General features: G+C 45.1%; 1 protein-coding gene across 12 annotated transcripts in view; it reads right to left on the reverse strand.

The window, feature by feature from the left end:
* The window catches only part of LOC145934165 (protein bric-a-brac 1), a 355,572-nt gene that overhangs the window by 110,313 nt on the left and 219,975 nt on the right, over positions 1–25,284 (reverse strand). The window contains exon 2 of one of the 12 annotated variants that reach the window (XM_083034517.1): positions 15,213–15,273. The exons of the other annotated variants lie outside the window; for them this stretch is intronic. Coding sequence (XP_082890643.1) covers positions 15,241–15,273 — 33 coding nt within the window. The 3' untranslated portion in view covers positions 15,213–15,240. Of the gene's footprint in view, positions 1–15,212; positions 15,274–25,284 lie in introns of those variants that run through there. 12 annotated transcript variants of the gene reach the window in all.

A 25,284-nucleotide genomic window follows, 5' to 3' on the forward strand; every position in this document is an offset into this window, starting at 1 on the left:
TAAATTATATGAATGTAAAATATTATAACTTTGGAGTTACAATTTTCTTCCTTGACATTTGATATTTGAAAGTTATATAATTTTCAGAGTGATCATTAAAAGTTTTAAAAAAATGAGATATTAGAGTTTAATAAATTATATCTCAGCTCTTTCTCTCTCTCTCTCTCTCTCTCTGATATGATTCGGTCTAAAATATATACGAGCTTGCGACGCGGCGCAATTACATGATTAATCGAATGTCTATTAAATACATATTTGGCCTCTACATTATATATAAATACATTTAAATAAATCTAACCAACGCAAATTAGTACGGTATGTATTTCATAAAATAGCGATTAGCGGAGGCTCGCCGATCATCGCCGACGACGACGGGAAAAAGTTTCGTGAAAAAGAAGTCGCGTGATGATCGCGGCTTCGTGAGAATCAGTTGATCATACAACAATCCCGTAGGGCGGGATATCAGCGAGAACGTCGTTATTTACCCGACGACGACGATGGCGACGTAACGATGGCCATCGCCCGTCCCCATCGGGCGAAGCGATACGGATCGACCATTTTGTAAATCAGTTCCGACATTTTGTCTTCATAAATCAGGCGTCGTGTGCGAGGAGGGCCCGCTCGCGCGGAAGCGCTGATTATAATTAACGCGACCCGAATTAATGAGGCCGCCCAGGTGGTCACGCGACCCGCCGGCTGAATTCTTCCGATTTTCGACGTCCATTATGTCGCCTCTTCGATCACGATCCCTTCTCCGAGGGGGCAATCAAACAAAATTTCTCGGAAATGAAACGTAAGCGGGGCGCAGCGGGGGACGCACTGCGAGATTCCGCTAATTAATTTAATTAATGCGCCGGCCGAGAATAAATAATCGCGGAGGTCGCGTGTATATAGGTGTGCATCTTTTTAATTTCTTCGCGCCATTCGTCTTGCCAGCATCGCGGGACGTGGTATAAATCACGCCAACGTGTCGTACCGCCCGTTGCTATAAGCGTGCAAAAATTAATTTGCATCGCTGCCGGGTAGTACGGCCCAATCTTTTTTAAAAAATGCAAATTTGGATCGTCGTAGATTTTTCGCGACGTAGATTTGTTGTGTACACACAGTGGACGCGAAACAACCTCGCGTATATTAAATTTTAAATTTAAAAATTAATGATTTTAATATTAATAAAGCTATTTAAATATGTAAAACTAAATTCCGCGTGGGAATTGAATTAATCATGACAACTGACTTTTGGGGAAAAAAAATCAAATATTAATATAAAACGATTCCGAATTATGCTTATTATCGTCGTTCAACAGCATTAACAAACCTAAAAAAAAATATTAAAACGAAAAATACAAAACTTGATATCGCTCGAGGAGATATCATTGTTGTACCGTCTATGTCCCTATATATAACTTGTCTGGCCAAACACTCGGGGGTGTCTAAATTCTTCGCGAGCTCGTCGACAAACGTAGGGATGTAAGATCGCGAGTAATCGTCATGACGTGCTCGGCGAGTTCTAGTTCGCGCTATTTATCGCCGCGGATAAGATCGGAGCGCGATAGAGCAAGACGCAACTATCTCGGGAATGCGGAGATCTATGCGGGGACCCCCGTCATCGTCGTCTTCGGCGACGCGGAGATGCGTGCACGCGCCTCCTCCGTCATCCTAAGCGCAATATCGCCCGGCGCGCTTGTGACACGCCCGGAACTTCGCCAACACTCGACTCTCTCCTCCTCGAGGAGGCTCTCTCTTTCTCTCATCGACGACGACGGCGATTATGGAGAAGAGCAGACGACTGCGAGAGTATATAGTGACTCGGGATAGTCCGAAGCGCGTTTGCTTTAAATGTCAACTTATTGACAAGTTTGTAGATTAAACGACTACTGCATTTCTCAATAGAGCAGGATAACGTGGAATAAACTGGGACGAATAAAAGTTCTCTTTCAGAAACTTTTGTATTAATGGAAGGGAAAATTACGTAGATGTATTGACAAAAAATAATTATCGTTATATTATATTATGCAGTTTGCAGACGCGTCGCGACCTTATCGAGTAATAAATTTATCGGATAGATGATTAAAAAAATTGGAGCAAAAAATATTAATATAAATATAAAACTTGAAATATAAAATGAAATAAACTGAAAATATCAAAACTGGAAAAAGAAAAAGTTGAAAACGTCAAGAGCCAGAAAGTCGCTCGTCGACGTTCATCAATGATCAAGGATGATGGAAAGTTCGCTCGTCTCTGGGCGGAATAACAGAGGTGCCGAAAGAGCGCGTAGGATCGTTTAGCTACGGTCTTTATTCTCCGTACAAAAAGGATTCGACGTCCTATCGATACTCATCGGGTGCAAACAAAAAGCGGAAGAGAGACGAGGAATGGGAGGAGGAGATGTAGATCGGAAACGTAACGCAGATATCGCGTCGTACATGCGGGTAAACGCTTTTGTGTGCGTGTCATATATACACACAATACACATACGCGCACACACACGCATACACACAACCGCATCCACCACATCCACACATATGCCACGGCGGCAGAACAAACTTCGACATGAATTACTTAGATTAATTTAGTTGGGTGGCGGGGCGGCCCGCCACTACGCGTTGTTGCTTACTCTCCGACCTTCCCCGTGTATATCGCGCCTCCTCCCCCTCCGTTCCCCCCGCGAAACACCCCCGCGTGGTTGCCACCACCATCCCTCGCACCGCCGTCGTCGCCGCCGCTCTCTCGCTCTGCGGTATCGATTCCGACTTACTTGTGCTTTCGCCTAATTTTAGAAGCCACGGTCGAACGATAAATAACACTCGCCATCACCTTTTCCTCCTTACGCGCTCTTATTTACGGCCCTCGATTCCTTAAGGACGCGCGTCCCGAATTCACGCGCGATTCTTTATGAATCTTCCCCTATTAACGAAGAATGATACATATCGTATCCTCTCTTTATCGTTTACTCATTATCTGATATTTCTAAAGTTATAAATAATGCGTATTTTTTCCAGGAATAAGATATAAAAAACGATTTATTTATTTTAATATTTTATTAATTAATGATATGTGTACTCTGATAAACTTATAAATTAATTAAATCGATAAATAGGAGTATTTACTTGTATCGATATGTGCGCGAAAGTTTATCGGAGAAATTGCGAATAAAAAAAATCGCGGTATAACTCCGAGATATATTCGTGTATAAAATTACTTCTCTTTTTTATTTTACTGCATTGAAATTATTACTTCACGGCAACGATTGCTCCTCCCTCGCGCGGATCCTGGGATACAATACAATTTATTTTATTCCGTTCGGTTGTGCTCATCCGATTTCCACGATGACGAGATTTCGTCGAAGCTTCGCGAGTAAATCATTCGGTTTATCGGACCGCGCGCGAATTCGGGACGGCGATAAATTCCACGCGGCGTGTTTACTCGCGTGCACGGATCGAAACTTTCTAGGAGGAAAAAGAGAGACAGAAAGGCGGGAGGGGAAACGACTCGGGCATCGATCGCCGAGACCGTCAAGAGAACTCAAATTCATGGACACCTTGAGAGAGAGAGAGGGAGAGAGGTGTCCTAATTTTCATTTCCTGCCCCGCTTCTTCGTTTCTTCGACCGCCCCGCCTTGGCGGCGCGTCTCCCCTTTCGCGAGGGTGTTAACGCGGCCCAAGGATGACTTGGCTCGAATTATCGACTCAATTTCATCGGAAACGTACCGCAGGGACGTTTCACGAGGGTACGGAAATACGCGATCGGCGAAAACCAACGGCATACTAACGATAGGGAAGAATAAAAAAATATTTTATAATTAAAGAATTTGTGTAAATTTTTTTCAAAAATATACATCATTATAAAAACCCAAGATATAGATTTAAATAAAATAATTAAAATCTTTAACGAAAAGTTTTTTATTTCAAAATTTGTTATTTTATAATAATAAAAAAAGTTTGATATACATGGGCTCTTATATTTTATTTATTCGTGTAAAATCGTTCACGCACAAACTGGTATTTGAAAATATAGATATATAATCTCGAAATAAAAAAAAACAAACACACAAGTTTATATAAAATTTGTAACATGTGATGCTGTTTCATCTAGAGATATATAGGTATTACCCACTTAGAACATTAATCTCTCGGAAAAAGCGCAATTTTTGTTATTTCTAGGACAATTTCAATACTCGACCGATCAACACTGTAGCTATAAACTTTGCGCTGGAATGTCGACTATCTTAACTGGATCAAACTCTGTAGAAATTAACCAAGTCTTGTTAGCTCCGTTCCTGAAGAATTCGATCTAGTTTAGATAGACTTTCGTACGCATCAGATAAGAACTTGATAAAGTCAGAAAATACCTCTAATAATAAACAATAATATCAAATTCCGTTGTATGTAATAAATAATAATATAGAGATATCGCTAATATAATATCTCGCTTGCCGTTCATTTTCAGTCGATTAAGCGAAACTCTACGAATGAGGGAAAATGGCCATTATCTCGGGAAAAACGTTGGAAACGCGACGTTTGGAAATCAAAACAAAACGTAGAAAATGTCGCCGCGTTTCTCGAAATTATCTCATGACGTAAAGGGTAAAATACAACCTCTCTTCACGTAGGTATCGGAGGAGAGAGAGAGAGAGAGAGAGAGAGAGAGAGAGAGAGAGAGAGAGAGAGAGAGAGACAGAGAGAGGAAGACTTTTATTCCTGTCGCCACACGCGTTGCGTTTTTCCAATGCGCGACGTCCCGAACGGCTCGATGCGCCCTCGGGACTTTTCCGTTTTTTCTCTCTCGTGCGGAGAGAGCGGAAAACGGCCGCGTGTTCACGCGACAAAGGCGCGCGCGTACACACGCGATCGAGAGAAGGGACAAGCGCGGAAGGGAGGGATCGGGTGGATCGAGAGGCAAAAGTGGAGGAGGACGGTTGCAGGCCGGACACGCGTTTCGTGTGGCGCGTCTACCCGGTGTCGCGGAAATAATAGATGAACCACGGCTCGGCCGAGCGTGCTACCGTGAGGACCGACCGAGAGGAAGGACAACGGGGGAAACGAGCGGACGCATCAAGAGAGAAAGAGAGAGAGAGAGAGGGGGGGGGGAGGACTAAACAATGTTTTTCAGCCACTGAAATCCCCCTGAATTTTTCATCGGCCCCTATGTTTTAACCCTTTCGCCACCCTGGGAGAGGAAGGGTCCTTCCTCCTCTCTCTTGCTCGCTCTACCTTCCTCCCTCCCTCTCCGTCGCGATTCTCTTTCGTCTCTCTTCTTGAATTATGTACACGCTGCGTTGCCGTTCATCGTCGTCGTCGTCGTCGTCGTCCGCTTCATCGTAATCGTTACTATTGCAGTGTGTAAAAAAAAAGAGAAGAAGAGAGGAACCGGGAAATGAGGGGAGAAGGTGGACGATCCGCGCAGGGGGCCGCGTGAATCTTTTAATTAGTCGATAAGAAGGCAAAAAACGCGTTGCGTTGCGACGTTCACGGTCCCTCCGCAACCCCTTACCTATACCGTTCACGATGTTATCTTCGAGCGGAGACGAGCGTATTTTCCGATCGTCGGAGCCCGGAATCTAGGCGAGTAATGACAGGTTTTTTAACGAGGACGCCACCGCCGCCACCGCCGTCGCCGCCTGTTGGCCACCCTTCCATGCGCGCACACACACACATCCTTCGCGTTTACCACCCTCACCCCTCTTCCTTCTCCTGTCGGCGTAAGCAAGCGTGCAATATTGATAGACCGCGGGGATACCTATTTGCACGGTTACGCGGGCGGCCGGAAAAGAGGTAGGGAGGAACCGTAAGAGGGAGAGAATCAGAGAGGGACAGTGGAGATAGAGAGGTGGTGGTTGGACAGAGGGCGCGAGGGGTCTCTACATAAAACCATTATGTAATTACATCTAGGCTGGTCGAACGAACGAAGGAACGAGGGTGGACAGGCTTGTGGCGTGGGCGAGATAGGGTAAAAGAGGGAGGGTGAGAGAGAAAGAAAGAGAGCGCGGAGCCGGAGAGGGGAGCGGGTTGAATTTGATTTCAGAGAAAAGGGTTGATACTGCTACTGCCGGTTCCGATCGCGTGATCCGAACCACCCTTTCGCCTGTGCTACGTGTTACGTATCGTACGTGCATAAAGCCGACGGCCGTGTTGCGGCCGTGAAGCAGGATAGACAGACAGAAGGGTATTAATACACGTTCGCGTCTTCTCTTCTTCCCTTCTACCCCTGGCGATCGGGATCGCCGAGGATCTCGTCTCTCCGCCCGTCAACGGGATGCGATTCCGCTTATGTATGCGTGTACGACTTCGTTAAGATTTCTGTCAAAATGATACATGATACATAAGGTCGACACGTAGGACGTAGCACAGAATTATGACCCTTTCTTTTGTCCGGAGATAGATCTGCGGTAGAATTATTTATCATTATTTTTAAGTTGCAATATAATTTTGTATATATTGCACGTCATATTTTTAAATATATATATATTATGTATTTATACAATAAAAAACTGAAATGCATTTAATAAAAGTTATGCTAAATAAAAAATGTAAGTATTTTTAAATTCGAACAGTAAGATTGAGACAGTTGCTTCCAAAAAATTTAATCTTTAAATATTTATGAAAGCATAACAATCGATCAAATCTTTTCAACATTTATATATCATAAACTAAGTATCATTTTGTGACTAAAATATTATTTGTGCTTCTACTTATTTTACAGTCGACCTTTATTATATTCGTCATTCTTTTTCGCGATTCCACAAAGTAAATTTAGTTGGCTGATTTGGTTTGTTCCTAACGAGTCGCGTTTCTTTTGAAATTCGCTCCAATTAGCAATCAATTAAAAATATAACTTTTACCCAGCTAGATTAATTTTCAAATTACTGATATATATTCTTCAATTATGTACGATTTATTAACAATATGTTAAATTACTTGTACGATAAATATTTTTCTTTCTAGACAGCGTTTGAAAATAGTACTTTAAAAATCTAAAAAAAATCTAAAGACATCGAAAAGATTAAAGATCGATTATCAGTCATGACATGCAAAACGAGATAAGACCGCTCTCCCCCGTTTTCGCAAGCTCGCGGAAAACCCGCGTCGAATGTTATGCGTTTAATAAAGGGGAATTGAGATTGAAGTATCGATTGGTTTGGTTATCGAGACACGAGCCGCGGGCGCAGATTCGCTCGCTTGATCGTTCACTTGCTCGCGAGCAGCGTGACTATTGAGGATTGTCAGCTCATCGGGATTGATCCTCCGGTAGATCGAGCATAACGAGAGAGGGTGGACGACAAGTTGAGAACGCGAGGGTGAGGGAGAGAGAGAGAGAGAGAGTCCTCTTCTCTCGCCTGCCGCAACGAGGCCGGCTCGTCGGCGTTAGCGGTTTCGAGCTCGGTCTTTGATTTCGCCCTGACGTGTAGGCACTACGCGATACGCTTTGGTCAACCTCCCGTGGAAAAGGCACCCTCCTGGTCCTGGATCTCCATTACGGTAGTCATGACGACCGCAATTGATTCCACGGGGGTGAGGGTGGACGGTGAAGAGAACGGAGAGAACGAGCGCGCGGGGGAGAGAACGACGGCCGACGAGGAGGACAAGGGTGTTTAGCGGAGTAAGGGAGATAGATGGAGATGGCCGAGAGAGTGCGTGAGAGAAACAGAAATAGCGGAGAGAAAGACCAAGAAGGGGTTGCGCGGAGAGAAAGGGGAATGGTCGACACAGGGTCGGCCAGATCCTGGCGCAGGGGACGAATGTGGCGCGGTGGAGATCGACAGAGGCCATGGTGGTGCTACACGGCACTCCCTTTATCCGATACAATGCAGACTAAATAGCACTGGTCAGTTCTATGGTGTTGGATTAGAGATACGTCGCTCGTTTGAGGCGAGCCGACCTCGGACCGACCCCTCCGCGCCCTGGCGACCGACTCTCACCATCAGCGTCATCGTCGACCTCCCAGTTGCCGTCACGTTCGAATTACCTGCCTGGCGACCGCCGCCCGCGTAGTATCGAGAGAGTCCGAGAGGGTACAATCGAGAATCGATTTCACGTGCGAATTGCGGAGGCCGCGATAGGGCGACCGCCCTTCCTTCCACGTCGGGCGTCGCGCGAAAGTTAGAAGGGGGTTCCCATTGATATACGCGCTTGTTGATCTTTTGCGGGGTCGCGTTCAGCTAAAGTAACACGGATGATCAAAGCTAACGCGTTGCACCGTTGCTCTTTGCCGTTAATCCGAGATCATTGGATCGCGAGACACGTCAGCGTAATCGTATATTTTAGGACGTGCGCTCCAAGAGACAGTTTAAGAAAAACAGTAGATTCGCGTAAAGAAACGTAAGATTAAAGCTCGATTAAAAAATATGAGTGTTTCGTTAAGTATTATCTCTTACATCGAGTGATGATTTCGGAAATATTGAAGGGAATGCGCGTTGTATCTCCGCAAAGTTGGCACCCCATTTTTAGAAATTCGATACAACAACCGATGGAAGCGTCTCGGGACGCGCCAAGAGCCAAAGTAGTCTTATCAGTTACGTTAAATTTCTGGAAACGAGGCAAGGCTTTGACGGAGGGTTACTTTCGGGACGCACTGTACCCGGTCGTTGCGTATTATTACTATCACGGTCGCGGGCATTATATAGTAGACGGCAGCTACCATTAGCGCGCCCGGCTGGCTGGCTGGCTGGTTGTGCTAGGTCTGGGCGCCTAGACGCGATACGCCAACGAGTATTTAGTGCCTGATTGTACCGCTCTCTCGCCCGAGCTATACGACGGCGCGATGCCGACAGGGAGGCGAGGCCGGCGAGAGGGTTGTCGAGGGAGAAACGAACGGCAGGCAGGAGGAAAAGGAGGTATAGGTGGAGGAGAGAAGCAGCCATTGTCCAAAGTGCCAAAGTTACATGGCGCGTCGTAACTTACGTCGTATTATGTAGGTACACGCGAGGCCGCGTATACCTAAGGTACACGACCGCTTAAGTTTCGACGAGGCGCGCACCCCCGCCTCCGGATCTCTCCCTTGCACGACGAGCACTGTAAACAGAGAGAGAGAGAGAGAACACTCGACGCGAGAGCGAGGGAAAGAGAAGAAAGACCGGTCGCGCGGCGGAGAGTGAAAGAGGGACGCGAAAGGAAAGGGTGCAGGGGGAGGAAGAAGGAGATACAACGTCGTCCGCCCGGAACGATCGATAAAAGTAAAATTGTCATAACGCGCGGGACGGCAGTAACGACAACGGGAACGGCGACGACGACGAAGACGACGGCGAAGACGAAGACGACGACGAAGACGACGACGAAGACGACGACGAAGACGACGACGACGACGACGTCGTGGACGTTGTGCGCGAATGATCGCACATTCCGTGGTTTCTTTACGACCCGACGAAGAGTCCGCGCTGTTGCGCTCTCTCTCTCTCTTTGTTGAACACACGCGCGCATCGCGTCATAAAATTTCGAATCATTACCTAGTCCGGTAATAAGAGAAGGAGTCATCTTAATCCGCGTAATTACACGCACAGACGCCGCGATCGGAGGGGTTAAAGTCATTTGCAACGCGTTGGAAAGGACATTAGCGAGGTTCTTAAGGCACTGAAAATTTGATCGTATACCTCCCGCGTTGGATATATGCATGTATTTTAATTTTATCGGGCATTTAAATAAATGTGATGTTTAAATATAATTAACAGTATTTGTATAAAATAATAAAAACTTTTACATATACCTACATTTATAATTTAAGGCATAATATACGAGATAATTAATTTCAAAAATTCAAAAATATATAATTTTAAAACGCAATATCGCGTATACAAAGTTGTATCTAATAATTATTATGACTTTATTAATAAAATATCATTAACCGTATTAAAATATAAAATGTTCAACTTTTATCGCATTATTTTTAATAACAGATTTTTGATCAATATTTAATGTCGTTTCCTTTTTTCAATAAAAATGTTGAGGCACACTTGTAAATTTTAAATAATTGGAAATTAAAAATAATACACTTCTGGAAAAGAGATTCGGGAGAAAAAGATAAATGACAAAACTATCTATATTCTTCAGCTAATTTCTAGCAAATTGTATACTCAAACAGAACTTTTATTCGAGAAATCAAAATAATTATTAATTTACGTTTCAGAAAATATGCAAAGCCGGGAATTGAAATATTGCGGAAAATGATGAAACTTTTTCAGAAAATGATAATCTCTCAGTCTTCATTAAATAACACGTCGAGTCTGAATTGACAGAAATTTTTGACATTAAAAATTAATGCGGTGGAAATTCGAGATTTAATATTTCATAATATTGGTAATGTAGAGTTGATAATATATTTAATTTTTCACGAGAAAAAGGATTCGTATTTAAAATGCAACAATTGGAAAAATCCAGATGGCTATAAGAAAGAGACATGGACAGGATTCGCAGATATCAATAATCGGTGCGGCGTCGCACAGATGTGCAACGACGTGACCGAATGCGTGTGTTCGGATATATATATAGGGAGAAAAAGGGGGAGAGAGGGGGGAGGGGGCGAGCAAAGAGGGGAAGCGAGGGCGGGCAGTGGCATTTTGTAAATTAAATTTTAAATATTAAAAATAGCCTGGTCCGCTCTCGCCCTCTTCTATTCTCCGTGTCCCTTCTCTTTCTTTCTTCGGGCCGCTGCGCTTTTCCGGCCGCGTTATCCATCGCAACCACCGCTTCGATGGTCACCCCCTGCCGGCAACCCGGGGGGCAACCAACGAGCCACTTACTCATTCGTCGATAATAATTTTATTCGGGAGTGAAAAATTGGTGTGCTACCCCTCCCACCGCTTTTTTCGATATCAATACACGAAAATTGAGTATCTCCATACATTGTTTTCTAGTTAAAAAAAAATTCATTATCTAAATATATAATTTAAATTGTGAGGAACAGCATTGCTCTTAAAATATGTTAAATAATTTAAAAAATTTTTATATTATTATTTATTTAAAGCGGATGCGATGAACGAACGCAAGTCTAATTTCTCGTAAACTTTAACAAAACTGTGTGATTCGTGTGACTAACTCCAATAAACTGAATCAGCGAAGATTGATCAAAGGACTGATTAAAACAGTGACGCAAGATTTCACCGGAGTGAGTGTTTTATTGATCTTCAGCGAAAACGCTCACACTTTGCTCCTCCGTCTTATATATTCGATTAATTATGACAAAAATATTTCACTAAAAAATAAGTAACACATTTTGGCAAGCTTTTAAAGCTTTTTTCTATTTAGTTTAAATTATTATTTTTTGGGACAAGTTAATGTGTCAGACACGTCTTCAATGTTTTATTAAAAAGATATTAAATTCCATTTTTTCCCAAAGAATTTGCAGCGTAACAAAAAAATGTAATGAAACATCTAGCGTATATATCGTTCTCTCGATTGTATTTTATTTTACACGATGTAACATTTTTCCAATATATATATATATATATATATTAAGATTCGCATAATATACGTTTCGCTTTCTCGCTCTTAACCCTATTTCGCGTCACTTTTTTTCGTACCGTATCGAATTTTTTCTCCCAAAATACAATAAACTCGCTCGTTCAACCTATCCCTCTCGCAGCCCGTTCTCTCTACGCGTTTTCTTTTTTTTTCCTCCCTTGCATCTAACCGACGAGCGGGCGTGCGCGGCCAGGTACGAGAAAGGCGAGCCGTGTCCCCCCGCATGCATACTGCAGAGCGCTTTTGATCGGGCCGGACCCCGGCGGGATGAAATATAAAAATCGCAATAAAGCGCCGCTACCGGTGCCGGGAGAGATGCTTCGATACCGTATCCGGGATTCGGCAAGCGCTCCTTCCCGCGCGTGCAAACAAACGCAAAACGCACCCCCGCAACCATCCCCCGCCGCACGGTATTATCGGCGCTCGCTCCGCTTGTGCGTGTCCTTTTTTTCCTTCCCTCCACCTATCGAATGTCGCCCCCCGTGAGACGAGAGCCGAGCCGCCGACGCTGCCTCAGAGGGCAAGAACTGCAAAAGCTGTCTGCGATTTTCCCAGCCGGCTGGAAATTCCGAGATTATCGACGGAAAGGAAGGGAGGCTTCTCGTCTACCTTATGCGCTAATTTGTTTCTTCGAGACAAATTGCCAGTTTTTTTTACAACGCGATGAATAAATGGCAGTATACATACAATTCGAAGCGTCCGTCTAAATTTTCGCCATGCAAATTAAAATTCATCGATCCCCTCGTGCGACGCACTTATTGTATCCAAAAGTTATATATAATATATACGATTTTAATTGAAATAAAAAAAATACACGAGTACAAGGAAGCTCTCACAAAGTGCATCAGAGAGTGGAAAAATGTTACTTTACTATTGATCCTTGTTTCGTGAACGAACACGTCTGTAGACGATAGAAAAAAACGTTGCCCATTTTCCGCGAAAGTAACTAACGTACATTCTTCCCTTTGGAAACTCGCACAAGTGGAGGAAGAAGAAGAAGAAAAAAGAAGAAGAAGAAGCTTGAATGAGCAGAAAAAATAACGGCGGCCTCCGTCAGTAGAAGGTCTTCGTCTGCGAGAGAAGGGCGAAGAACGCGCCCTTCTTACATGAAACGTTTGACGAGGATTGCACGAGGAGGAACGCACGGTCGAAACTTGTTCTAAGCTATTTACGAACGGCAGGAAGCCATCGTAAAGTCAATTTGAGTTCTCGGTAAGTGGCTGCCAGGCTGCGCGAGTCCTCCAACTCAGGAAATCCCGAATGCGCGAGAGAAAGAGAGAAGAAAAAGGATGAAGAGATAAAGGAGGGAAGAAAAAGGAGGAGAAGAGGGAGGAAGAGAACAGAGAGAAAAGAAAGGAGAGACGCGAAAAGAAAAAGCAGAAGAGAAAGAGAGAAAAGAGCCCTCTAGTCTCTTTATTTCTCTTCCGGGACGCTCGACTTTTTACCTTCCACCCCGTGCACATACGTGTACAGTTTGCGTATATATATATTTATATCGGGAAGAGAGCGCGTATGAAGGTGTATAGGTGTGCATACAGGGTGTTCCTCGCATGTCTCAGAAAGAATCTCAGAGATGAACGCCGCGCGGAAAAAAAATGTCTGATTTTTTTTTTTTCGAGGGCGTAAAATACGTTCAAATTGGATCCCTTTTACATCTCTCGCGCTCTAGTGTTATAAATTGGGTCATTTTATACGGGGGAGAAAGAGTAGTCTATATACAGAGTGTCCCAGAAATCGCGTTATAACTTAAGGAGAAACGTCAATCGTTATAAACGATTGAAGAAATGAAAGATTTCAGCGAATCAAAGTTAATCGATGCTATATATATACAATATATAACCGGAAACTAAAATATCTCTCGTTTCTTAAATAATTCCAAAGACCTCAAACTTTCTATTTACTTTCAAGATATTTAACAGAGGATATTTAAGGAGATATCTAACTATGCCGTCGAACAGTTTAACATTGAAAATCGAGGACCGCTGTTAAAAATTGACAAACCGCATTCGCGCGTTGATCGCCGAAGACGATCGAGACACCCCGTATATACGTACGAAGAGATACGCACACACGTAAACGTGCACATTTATATATGTACAACGAAACTATACGTAGCCGGGCGGCTACGTTCAGACGCAGCCAGACTGATAAATGATTCATACAATATTTCTCTCTCCCGGGCGCCCCGGCTCGCTCGCTATCTCGCCGCGGAGGCTACGAAGAAACCGGCGAACATTAATATATATTTTATGTTTTATATTTGTTTCAGCGCGGCTCCGTATATGTGTACGTGTGTATATGTGCGTCTGCCCCTACGCGTATACGTACACGCGTATATATACGTGTGACTTCGTGGCGCGTCTTCCACGAGATGGATGACGCGAATGCTATGACCCTCCGTATACCGGGTGACGAACGATCTTTCTGTCTTGAACAATCTGAGCGAATATGGTCGGGGGAATTATGGACTTCTTTGATAGAAACTATTTAAAGGCCCGTATTCATAGTCGTTTCTCAGCGATTTATAAGGCTTTCTTATGCATACGTGAATAGATGAGGATTCCGTATCCTTTGAGAGAAAAAAAAAAATACGAATGCCTCTCGCTCTTGATTAAAAAAAAATTATATACTACCGAGGAAAGCGTTATTTCATGTAAATATAAATAAGGATGCAGCGATATAGCGAGAAGTAAGTACATAGAAATCAAAAAGACTTAATTGCAATTGAATTATTCTCTTCCAGGGAATTTCTTAATTATTAATTCCGAGAAGGAAACGGCGATTCTCAAGAATACAAGTTTGTCACGACATTCGATTGCGAGAGAGAGAGTGCAACATTTTCTCCGAGATTATTATCCATTCGCGACCTTCGCGTGCAGAGGTGATTCTTCGTTCGCGTAGAAAATTTGTAAATGTAAATTAAGAGTTTGACGAAATTTGGCGATCTAATTGTGAATCTCTTTCTAATTGCGGGATCGCCATTTATAATCGCGTGTATACTTGGGACAAGCTATTTCCGATTTAATTCGAGATCGCCTTTTCACTCGAGTTCATCTTACGCGGAAGGGAAAACGCGCGAGTTGATGTCGCGAGGGAATCGAAAAGGTTAATATCGATCTGGAAACGAGGGCGATGGGAACGAGGTTAATATCGCGCGAATTATTCGCGACCTTTGTGACCGGGGTACGCCGAGACAAATATAATATATTTTAAGATATTTTCCTCCCTCCCGCCCCTTCAACCCTCCCTCTCACTCCGCGCGGTGAATAGTTCATGAGAGGAGATGCAGAAACGGGCGTTGCCTGAAAAATTGAAATTCTTAAAACCACCTCTCGCTCCCTCTCCCACCGCGCCGTTTAATATTGAACGTCCGCGAGATCGCTCTTCATTATTAAAGCGTACAAGAGTTCGAACTGGTTTCGATATACCTTCGAAAGACGCGCAGGAGAGCCGAGGATGACCCACCTAGTTACCTGATTAAAGTCCGGATTTCTTATTTTCAGAAGCAGGGGCGCGGATCTAGCGCACATTTTCTTTCAAAAAAGATCATATCTTCCAATATATATATTTAAATTTAAATAAAAAAAGATTATACATATATATCTTTTCTTATTTAAATTTAAATATATTGTTGTCTTTTAATTAAAACACAGTATAAAGATATACCCTAGCTACTTCGTGCGCGGATTTATATTAAAAGAAAACGTATATCTCGACTCACGAATGCTTTGTAGTCTTCTATATAAATCTCTGTCGATCGGTCGATCGATCGATCGATAATCTGCTGGAATTATTGCAAGAAGTGTACTCTTCGTGTACTCACCTGCAACAGAAAGAAAGAGCAAGTCGATTAATCAAAAGGAACACAGCTCGTCGCAAATAATAACAGCGAATGTAATTAGCGAGAAACGAATAAATTTAGTTGTCGCTCTCGCTCTCGAAATATGTGTACCACCGTGAAAAGGGGAACGCGGGACTCTTTATCGGGACACGCAGATACGGTCGAAAAAGGAACAGGCAGGTTTTAATTTTAATGTTCCTTGCCTGCGTATAGCGAGAACGATGCCAGTAAAAACAAACGGCGGAAGGAAAGCGCGCCGCCATTGTTCGGCCGGTTATTATGGGCGAGCTACCGACGCGGCTAATTATTCCGATGCTAATTGAAGAGATAAAATTTAATCGGATTTCTTCGCGCAAAATAAGAGAGCCGGACCCGCGCCCGAGAAAAGAATAACTCGAAGAGTTATAATTCTATCGCGATCCGCGACCGCTCTCCGGCTCTCTCTCTCTCTCTCTCTCTCTCCTTCCTCCTCGCGGCGATAGTCGATACTGGCCTCCTCCGTAACACTTTTCGTCGATAATAATGCGTATCGGGAATTCATTAGGATGGAAAACTTCGCGATGCCCATGCCCCGAGCGATGTTATAAGATTTTCTTACCGTTTCAACTTTATGATTTAATCAGTACCTGTTTTGACAGAATCAGGCATTTGTATTCAGAGAAAGAAAAAAAAAGGAATAAAAGAAGAGAATTGTCCCTATAAATTTTCTAGATGCACCAAATATAAAACTGTGCAAGTCTTTCAATTATACATCTTCAACATTTGAAAAAAAGAACGCGTTCAAATTATCGATGGTAATTTAAAAGTCGCTGTGGAAATTTAATAAATAATAAAGAAACGCCAACTTGTCGTCATTTCGAGATGCCAGCTCGGTATTTTTCGGGCTCTCGCAACCGGGGAGGGTTCAAAGTCTAGGCCGACGCCGGAATCATGATCCAGGGGTGCCTCCGGCGTATATATACGGAGAGATGCGATGTGCATCGCGGGTGCATCCCGATGCGATGCATCGGAGGGTGCGCGCGGGCCGAGCATAGTGGCGGCGAGCACACACCGCGGGCTAAGGGTGCGGCAAAGCAAGGGAGGACAGCAGGAGGAAGAAGGCCGGGGAGGGGGAGGGGTGCTGAAGAGGAGAGAAAGAGGATGGAGGTATAGGGAAAGGGTTAGAGGAGAAGGAAGGGGCCGTCACAGGCTACGGCATCCCGGCATAACTCAGAATTGCCTCGCTGCGAGGGTAGAATTGACAGCATAGCACTAACATTGTACGCGCCCGCGTTATGTATTTATGTAAATGCATAACCAGCCACCCGCTTCCCCTCCACCCTTCCCAACCTCTCCTCATACCGTCGGCTGGCGGATAGTATACGCACACAAATACGCACATTCTCTCTCCGTCTCTCTCCCTAGCTCACTTCATTCGCTCTCTCCGTCTCTGCGTAGCGAGGGTTCTCTGGCCGACGGCGAGCTCTTCCACAAACCAGCCTATACCTCTCTCGTGAACGTTGTATTATACATATGTATACGGTCAACACGTAGACCTGTATCGGACCGACGTACATAGAGGACCCCGCGGAAGTATGCGTGGGGCCTCTTACGAGAGGGTTGCGAGGGAACTGTACATAACGCAAACGAGCGAGAGAGGGCTAGGCGTGTATAAGGCTGTGTGCAGGGGTGGTCAATCGAGAGGTTGGCGGATGGAGGGATGAGGAAAAAGGGGATGAGAGAAAGGGGGAGGGAGGGAGGGAAGACGAGAGGGTGTGCATGTAAGCGGCACATAAGCCAACGGATGGAGCTGCCGCTGCTGCGAGCGAGCGAGCTAGCGAAGCAGAGTCGCCGACCGACGCCACGGTACACAGCATATAGCACACACCGATCACATTAATCAGAGGTTATTGCGTGCATTCCTAATCATCCGGCAGCCTCTAACTATTCCTAGATTCTGATTGGTGCATTACTCGGCATTTCCGGTATGATTCTGCATTCCAATTGGCCCGCCGCCGCGCCGCGCCGAGCCGAGCCGAGCCGCGCCGCTCCGCGCGCGTCGGCTCTGGCTCGCCTAGCCTCGCCTAGCCTCGCCTAGCCTCGTCGTCTCGTCCACATCGACGAATTTCAATCCGCAAGCCGCCGCCGATCCCGCCTGACCGAAGACCGACCACTTCGGTCGAGCGAACGGATGATCACGATTGGACGACGAGTAAACCCCCTTCGGCGGGGGGTTCTCTCTCTCTCGATCGAGAAATCCCGATTCGATCAAAACATCTTTGAGGCGAGAGCTTTGTCGGAGGTTTAATCGAAGATTGTTGACCCCCGCGGGTCAAAGATCTTTCTCCGCCTCATCCTCGTTGGAATGTAAAACAGTCGCGTTACGATGTAAGTAATATACGATTTTCCTTTTCATATTCCATTTTTTTACGCGTGTGAAGGAATTGAATATACTTGTGCATTCTGATACTTTTGTTTCTAATGACGAAATTTCTGTCAAAGTCTAAAAATTTACGATAAGATTCAAATACTCTCTTTCACATTTCGAGGCATAATTTAGGAAGGCTTAAGATTTGCGCCAATTCCGGGTGAAAAACGACGATCCGATAACGAAAAGAGAGAGGAGGAGAGGCAGTATCGGTCGTTCACGGCGAAGCAATTGCGATCAGCGCGACTCTGGCGATTCGGCCGGCGATAATCATCGAGTAATTAACAATCCCAGTTTCAATTCGGCCGCCGCGGAAAACAGCAAATTCGTAATATCCTACAATATTGCCCCGGCGTCGGAGAGAGAGAACAGAGCGTAGAAACGAGAGAGGGAGAGAGAGAGACATCGCCCTCTTTCCACGTGGCCGTTTATGCCGCCGCTCGCGTGCGAATCACGCGATCGCTATCTTTCTCTCTCGTTCTCCCGCTCTCTCTTTCCATCCTTCGCCGGCCCGTTCCGCACATTTTCGTATTTCCTATTTGTAAATAAGCAATCAGGCGCGGCGCGTCGCGGCGTGGTGTGCCGGGGGCGGCGGCGGAGGTGAGACAATTAATCATTTCAATTAACGGACACAATTCGATCTCCAATCGGGCCCGGTCGAGAAGAATATTGGAAAGCCGGGAAACAGGCCGGAAGCGTCCGTGTATTCTCCATCTCCCTTGTTTCCCCCCCTTTCCTCTTTCTGTCTTTCCCTCTCTTTCTCTCACTCGTTCGTCCCGTTAAATTGTAACTCGGTAATGCGCGCGAAATAACGTACGAAATAACGTACGGAGGGCTTCGTATTATCTCGTTTTGCGTGTGATTGTATGAATGTATGAGCGAGCGTGTTTTGATGGTGAGTCTATCGCGCGGAAGTAGTTTGCGTTTTAATTAAAGCGGCGATTTCCGGCCGCGAGATGCGGCGCGATACATGCTTAGGTATAAGCGATGAATGGTCGTTTAGCCGATTAAATTGTAAACGTCGAACGCGTTAATTTTATTCCCGCGAAACGCATGTTTGTTCGCATAAATAAATGTTGATACGAGCACAAGGAGAAGCGGAAAGGGAAAAGATCCGCTTTGTTCACGCTCTGATACACTGTGTTGTACATAATACAATTTGTACGGGGCTAAACTTGAATGTCAATCAGCCTTTTCATAGAATATTAACTCGACGAATAATTATTACCAAGGCATTTTAATGTTGCAACAATGGGAAAAGGTGACACTCGAATCTGTCAGCAAGAAAAAAAAAAATTAAGATCGACACAGTCGTGAGAGATACAATGCGTTTGAAAAAAAATGCTTGTATTTGCTATCGCATATCGAACGGAAAAAATTCCTATCCACCGTACATTGAATGAAAAAAACTCTCTCTCTCTTTTTCTCTCGGTACTCTACATGCGAAGGCCGGAAAGCGGCACGACCGCTCCGAAGGTCAATATAAACGCTCGTGGTGTCGAGTGTAGCGAGCGTGCGAATGTGTGCGTCCGGGTTTCGTAACGTAACTTCATTCATCAGCTGTCCCGGCTTGAGGACGGTCAGGTACGACGCGAGAGAGAGAGAGAGAAAGAGAGAAAGAGAGAAAGAGAGAGAGGGAGAGAAAGAGAGGGAGAGAAAAAGAGGAGACCAGTTACGTGACGATCCTCGTTCGCCAGGAAAACGCACGCGTCCGGAAATAACACGAAACGCTCTCTTCTCTCGACTACTCGAGCAACTTTGCCAAGTTCTCTCCATCTAGTCCCTCTCAATCTATCTTTCTCTTTCTCTTTTCCTTGGCCGCGAGTCTGTCCAACGCGCGCACAGCTGGTGCATAAAACCAAGTCGCATCGATGTGATGTCCTCGGACGATTACACGGTCGTTCCGCCTTAAGTGATATGTCACGGGTTTACGTCCGCCATAGCAACAACGCTAATACATAACATTACAGCGAATCGCGTGGGGCAATAATTTCGTTACTTTGTTGCAATGTTGAATCCCCCTCCCCATCCGGGATGAATTTCCTCGGTGGAAAGTAGTAAATAACGGTCGCGTATGACATTATATTATTATTCGTCCTACTTACGTCGCGGCCGATGAGCCCCGACGTTGCAAATTACAAATTGCAACCCGCAATAAGTGCGGCAGAATAAAAAATCTTGCCCCGTCACGCACCGCCGGCCCGCCCTTAGAAGACCGGCAGTCGCGTTGCAATTTGTTATTGCGCGTTTCCGTGCATGTGATAAATTAGCTCTGCGTTAAATAGAACAACTCTGCGAATAACATGTTATTCGCCAAGTATAATAACGACTATAATAATAATAACCGCGTATACACATGATGATAATATACCTCGTTGGACGTTGAAATATATTTTATCGCGGAACAGAAAAATTCGAGCTCACACAATAACTAGAAAATGTAGACAACTTTGTGCGAAGGCGATTCTCCTCGCGGATAAAAAAAAAAAAAAAAAAAGAACCACGTAGATCTGTGGCCGATTGACTCGAGACTCTAATTCTCTCTCCCTCTTTCTTCTCTCTTTCGCGGTCGTTCGCTCGAGGGTTAATGGGGTTAAGTCGCGAACCATAACCGCGGCCCAGGGGGCGGCAGAAGGGCGCAGTCGGGCACGAGCGCGGCGCGCCGCGCCTTAACAAGGTTAGTGCCACGAATTGCTCCGCGGCGAAAGTCTGATTGAGAAAATTCTCGGAGCCTGGTTGGCATCGACATGCTCTCGAGCAGAAGCCGTAGTCGGTCGGAGACGCAGGGGGGGAGAGGGAGTCGATCGACTGGCAAGGTACGGTCAAGATGGAAGATGGAGGGTAAAGGGGATGGATAAAAGAGAGGAGCGGTTGAAAAATTATAAATCAAGAAACCGACAGGATAATATAATATTAGTCCTTCTCTTGAGAAAAAGAGAGAGGAGAGAGAGGAGAGAGAGAGAGGAGAGAGAGAGAATCGCGAAGAAGATACAGACAGTAAACTCTTCGGTTAGACGATAAAAAGGTTAGCACCCACAATGAATGTTGAGCCGCCACCGCCTGTGTCTGCCACCCCTGCCCGCTTTCCGCCCTTCTCGTCGACGGGAGTCGGGGGTGGAAGTGAAAACAGAGACTGCTGCCGGTAATTCCGTAGAAACCCGAGCGTCGAAAGGTCACTCTGGGAAAATCCACGGATTACTTCATCCCTCCCCCTTTACTCTCTCTCTCTCTCTCTCTTTCTCTTCCGTTTTTTCCACCCCGAGAAAGAAAAAATAAACAGAGACGAAACGGCGGATGGTTCGATGATGCATCGGACTCGTCAGTATGCATCTGGTCCACAGGGTAAATCTACTAGCCCCCTGTGTAATCGGAGGGATGTGTTGGCGAGTGTATTCAGAGGATACGCGGAAGATTGCTCCGATTTGATCCCACCTTCCCTATCGGAACACGGTTTCCTGCAACAATTCGTTGCGCGACGACGAAGATTGCGCGACAGCCATCTTAATGGCGCCATTTTGTCTGGCCCTTGACAAAGGTTAAGACGGTCGAGGGGTGATGATGTACGCGTGAGAAGAGGGGTCGTCGTCGGAGACGACGAGGGACGGTAAATAGGAAATAAGTCGCTGCCGGAGGGGGCGAAGAGCGGATTTCACGCCAATTTCTCGTCTCCGCTCGTCATTGGCGAGAAATTGTCAAATCGCTGCCTTTCTCACGTCCAACCCACTCTCTCTCTCTCTCTCTCTTCCTTCCCCTTTTTCTCTCGGCGACTCATCCCCGACGATCATCTCCACTTGGTGATCATGAGTGAACTCCGTCGAGAAGTAGAGAAAGAGAGAGGGAGAAAACGCGAGGGTAACGAGATTTCTTTATTACGTTCGCAAATAAATTTTTGTAAACGGGATACCAACGACGACGATGACAATGGCGATCGAGCGTGCGAGATCTCGTTTTCCTAATAGGATCGACTGTCGTCACCCTTTTTCGACTCGCTTCACATTATGTTGAGAAAGTATATAGTGTCGGCGCGCTACAATGTTATCACATCAGATGTCTACTGAATATTTTCGATTTATCGCGCCAACTTTTAATTTGTGTCAACGTGTACTGAAATAACATATTAAATTAAACTTTTTTAACTTTTCTCTCTTTCAGAGAACTTTGTGAAATTATACATTTACTAGATAGACCGGACGTCTGTGTACTGGCGATTAAAAATTTTGTGAATGTCGCGAAAAAAGAATGGCGAATAATACATGAGGTTTAAAAAATTTTTCCGTGCCACCCCGAAAAATTTTCTTCATCGCGGCGCTTCGCAAATTCGCAGTCGACTCTCGAAGCGCCGACGCTCGTTCTCTTAAAAAAGAGACCGACGACCCGGCGCGGCGAAGCTGTTTGTTTCGCGGTAACAAATCCCGTAAAATGGAATTTTTAACGCCACCGCTATGACTTCGTAACACCTTTAGCGAGAGGGAGTCGTCGTTCAGTCGGTCGATCGGAGAACACGACGCGGTTGCGCGTCGGCACTTCTCGCTTCGGAGACGAGGAACAGGATGAGAGAGAGAGAGAGAGAGAGTGTGTGTTGCCGGGGAGAGAAATGTCGCGGCATTCGCGGATAAATATGCACAATCTTAATGACGAGCGACGAGCGCGCGCGAGGGGACGCCGAAACAAGAGATCGCGGAGAAGGGAGAGGAGGGAAAGAGTGTCTGAAAGAAGTCCTCGGGGGGTGAGGAAAGACATTCTCTTCGGCGCGATTCTTGTAATAGCTACTCGTGTCTTACTACTACTCGCCACTCAATAATGCAACAGCTCGCTCGTGCTCGTACGTGCGCGTGTGTGCGAGCGAGTGTGTCTCGTAGCGTGTAGCATCTGAAAATCTTAACGGAGTCGGAGTCTTACCCTCGCTCGCGCGCTGAGGATCGCGCTCGCGAGGGCGACGTCAATTATTCAACGGGACGCGTGAAGAAATCGAATTATATCCCGCGCGTCTTTGCTGCCTTCTACCGTCGAGCATTTTTCTTCATATTTGTATAAATAAAAGACTGTCGCGCGCGAAACAAAATACGCGAAGGCGCTTTTTTTCACGTATTCCTATAGGTATATATGTATAAGATAATTATACTTGTACAAACAAATTGTATCATTTTCACGTGCATTATTATAGATGCGCAACATATAAAAAAATAGCAATGACACTATAAATAATAAATATAATATTCCGCGCTTCGAGGAAGATTTTGTCACCCTCGCGCTGAATCTCATTCGAGGATCGAACGCGAAGGAGGGCGGCAGACATATTTATTTTCAACAACCCCCCAATTCGTCCCGACTGCCTCCGGGATACGCGGGGGGAAACGCGAGATTGAAAGTGTAATAGGTCGGCCATCTTGGTTCTCCACCCTGCGTCAATTAGTCGTCGACGGAGGGTGCCGAGGATATAGCGCGATGGCGTCGTCGTCGTCGTCGTCGTCGGGATCGCGAAAAGACGCGCGAAAACTCAATCTCGGTGTGCGTGTGCTTTCGCCGACACGTGTGTTATCAATCCCGATGACGATATCGAGCAACGACCAGGAATTAAAACTCAGTTTCCACGTGCTCCGGAAATAATGCAGGAGGCCTCGTCGAGAAAATCAGGAAATGAAGCTCGCGTCCTTTCGATAGTCCTTTTGCCTCTCCTCCGAAACAATTTTGCGCTTTTCCCGCCGGAATTACACGCGGTCGTTCTTTAGCGAATCTCCAGATAGTCGACAATCGTATAAATATTATCAATTGCGTGTTTAAAATTTTGCAAAAATCTAAAAAAAAATAACTCGAGAGAAATCTGTATCTCGATTTTAAAATAAAAGCTTCATTAAATTGTATGATATGATTACCATCAGCCTTGGTAACCTGTGCTACGAGGAAACGAATTAAATTACAAATGACTAAAGGTCTAAATTAATTCGGGGCAAACGACTTCCGGTAAACGAGGTCCGCCGAGCGACAAAGGCGCGACGAGAGTACGTAACAATCACGAGATGTGATCGCGCGTCATTAGAATGATGATCTGCTTTGAATTTCCGATCTCTAGAGCTGCATCCCGGCACGCGCTGAATGATCTCGCGAAAATCGCGTAATGAACGGAGCACGTGCGCGTAAAAATGCAATTAAGTGGGAAATATATGCGGGAGTACGTTGCATATCTGGCCGGTGATGCGAGTCGTGAGTTAGCATGACAAAGACTCGATTGCGGGCATCGAGATGTATGTATATACATACATGTGGAGTCTTTGAAAGATTTATCTCTTCCGCGTTCGCGCATTAATGCGCGTCTCGTTTGTAGATGCGAGACGAAAATGCAATCATCGAATAGCGTCACAAGTAAAGAATAATACTTTGCGCGAGGATTCTTTCGAGATACTTAGGGATTTTTACTTCCTCAATTTCTGCAAAGTCTTTTCCGCTCTTAAATAGACCCCTTTACACAACCGTAATCCTTATTCTTTGAAGGATTCCGACAATGGTCCCTGAACTTGACTTCTCATCTCTCGGTGAGAATATTTCTTAGCTTCCCAACACGCCGTTATTTTTCAACATGCTTGTGAATAAAGATTATAAAAGGGAAACAATGTTTAGGTGCGGAATATTTAATTCGGGTGTGGGTTAAACCAAAGAGTAACACGCGAAGGTATCATTATTATTACCTCGCCTAATGTTTTTATTCAATTCGAGGGTGGTATTCCGGGAAGTATGCGAGCAATTTATTCCGCTCGTTTGAAAGGGAGATGGTTCCACACACACATACATGTATCAATCTCTTTTTACCTATGTGAGCGACGCGCCTAAAGCGTGATGATAATTGCGGTGCTGCTGGTGTCGGGGAATTATCGCGAAAAAAAAATAAAACACAACCATACACACAAACACACACACACATACATACATACGGAGTGTTAAGTCACCGTGTATACAGGTGAGAATGATACTCGCATGATAATGCCACGCCTCGTTTCGCCGCGATTCTTAATATCGCAGCCGCATTAATTGACTCGGAATAGCGAGCAATCTATATTAGAATCTAGTTTACGCCGGTGTGCGCGGTGGTGTGCATTATGTAAATAAACGCGTGCTGCATCGCGTTAGCCGCATCGCGATTGCAGAGACATACACGCCGCAGATAAAATCGCGTCGGTGTGTAAACGTTCTCCGTTCGACGCGCACGATGGAAGACATGCGAGAATATTATTATTTTATCGGAAGTTGATAATGATCCAGAAGGGGAGAAAGGGGGGACACGCAGATGACAGCGGCGATAGTGCATCGGTGCCAGATGCGTTCGCGATACTTCAAACTATTTGTCGTAGAAACGCGTATCACGCACTCTCAGAGTACAACGCACTCCAAAACTTTCGCGGGAACAAACACGCGTTAATTTCTTTTTATATATATACATTTATTGCATCCTATTTTTCCTCGTCGATCTCAAATCTTCAATTCTACTCGAGCTATTCCGCTGAGCTATTATTAAAATCGGAAGAGAATAATTTCGAACGTCCTTGAGACTGATAAACGTTAGGAATATAATTTTAAGTTTTGATTAAAATTTG

Source organism: Prenolepis imparis, unplaced genomic scaffold (genome assembly GCF_030444845.1).
Source record: "Prenolepis imparis isolate NDT839.2.m4 unplaced genomic scaffold, iyPreImpa1.0 SCAF_3, whole genome shotgun sequence".
Lineage (NCBI taxonomy): Eukaryota > Metazoa > Arthropoda > Insecta > Hymenoptera > Formicidae > Prenolepis > Prenolepis imparis.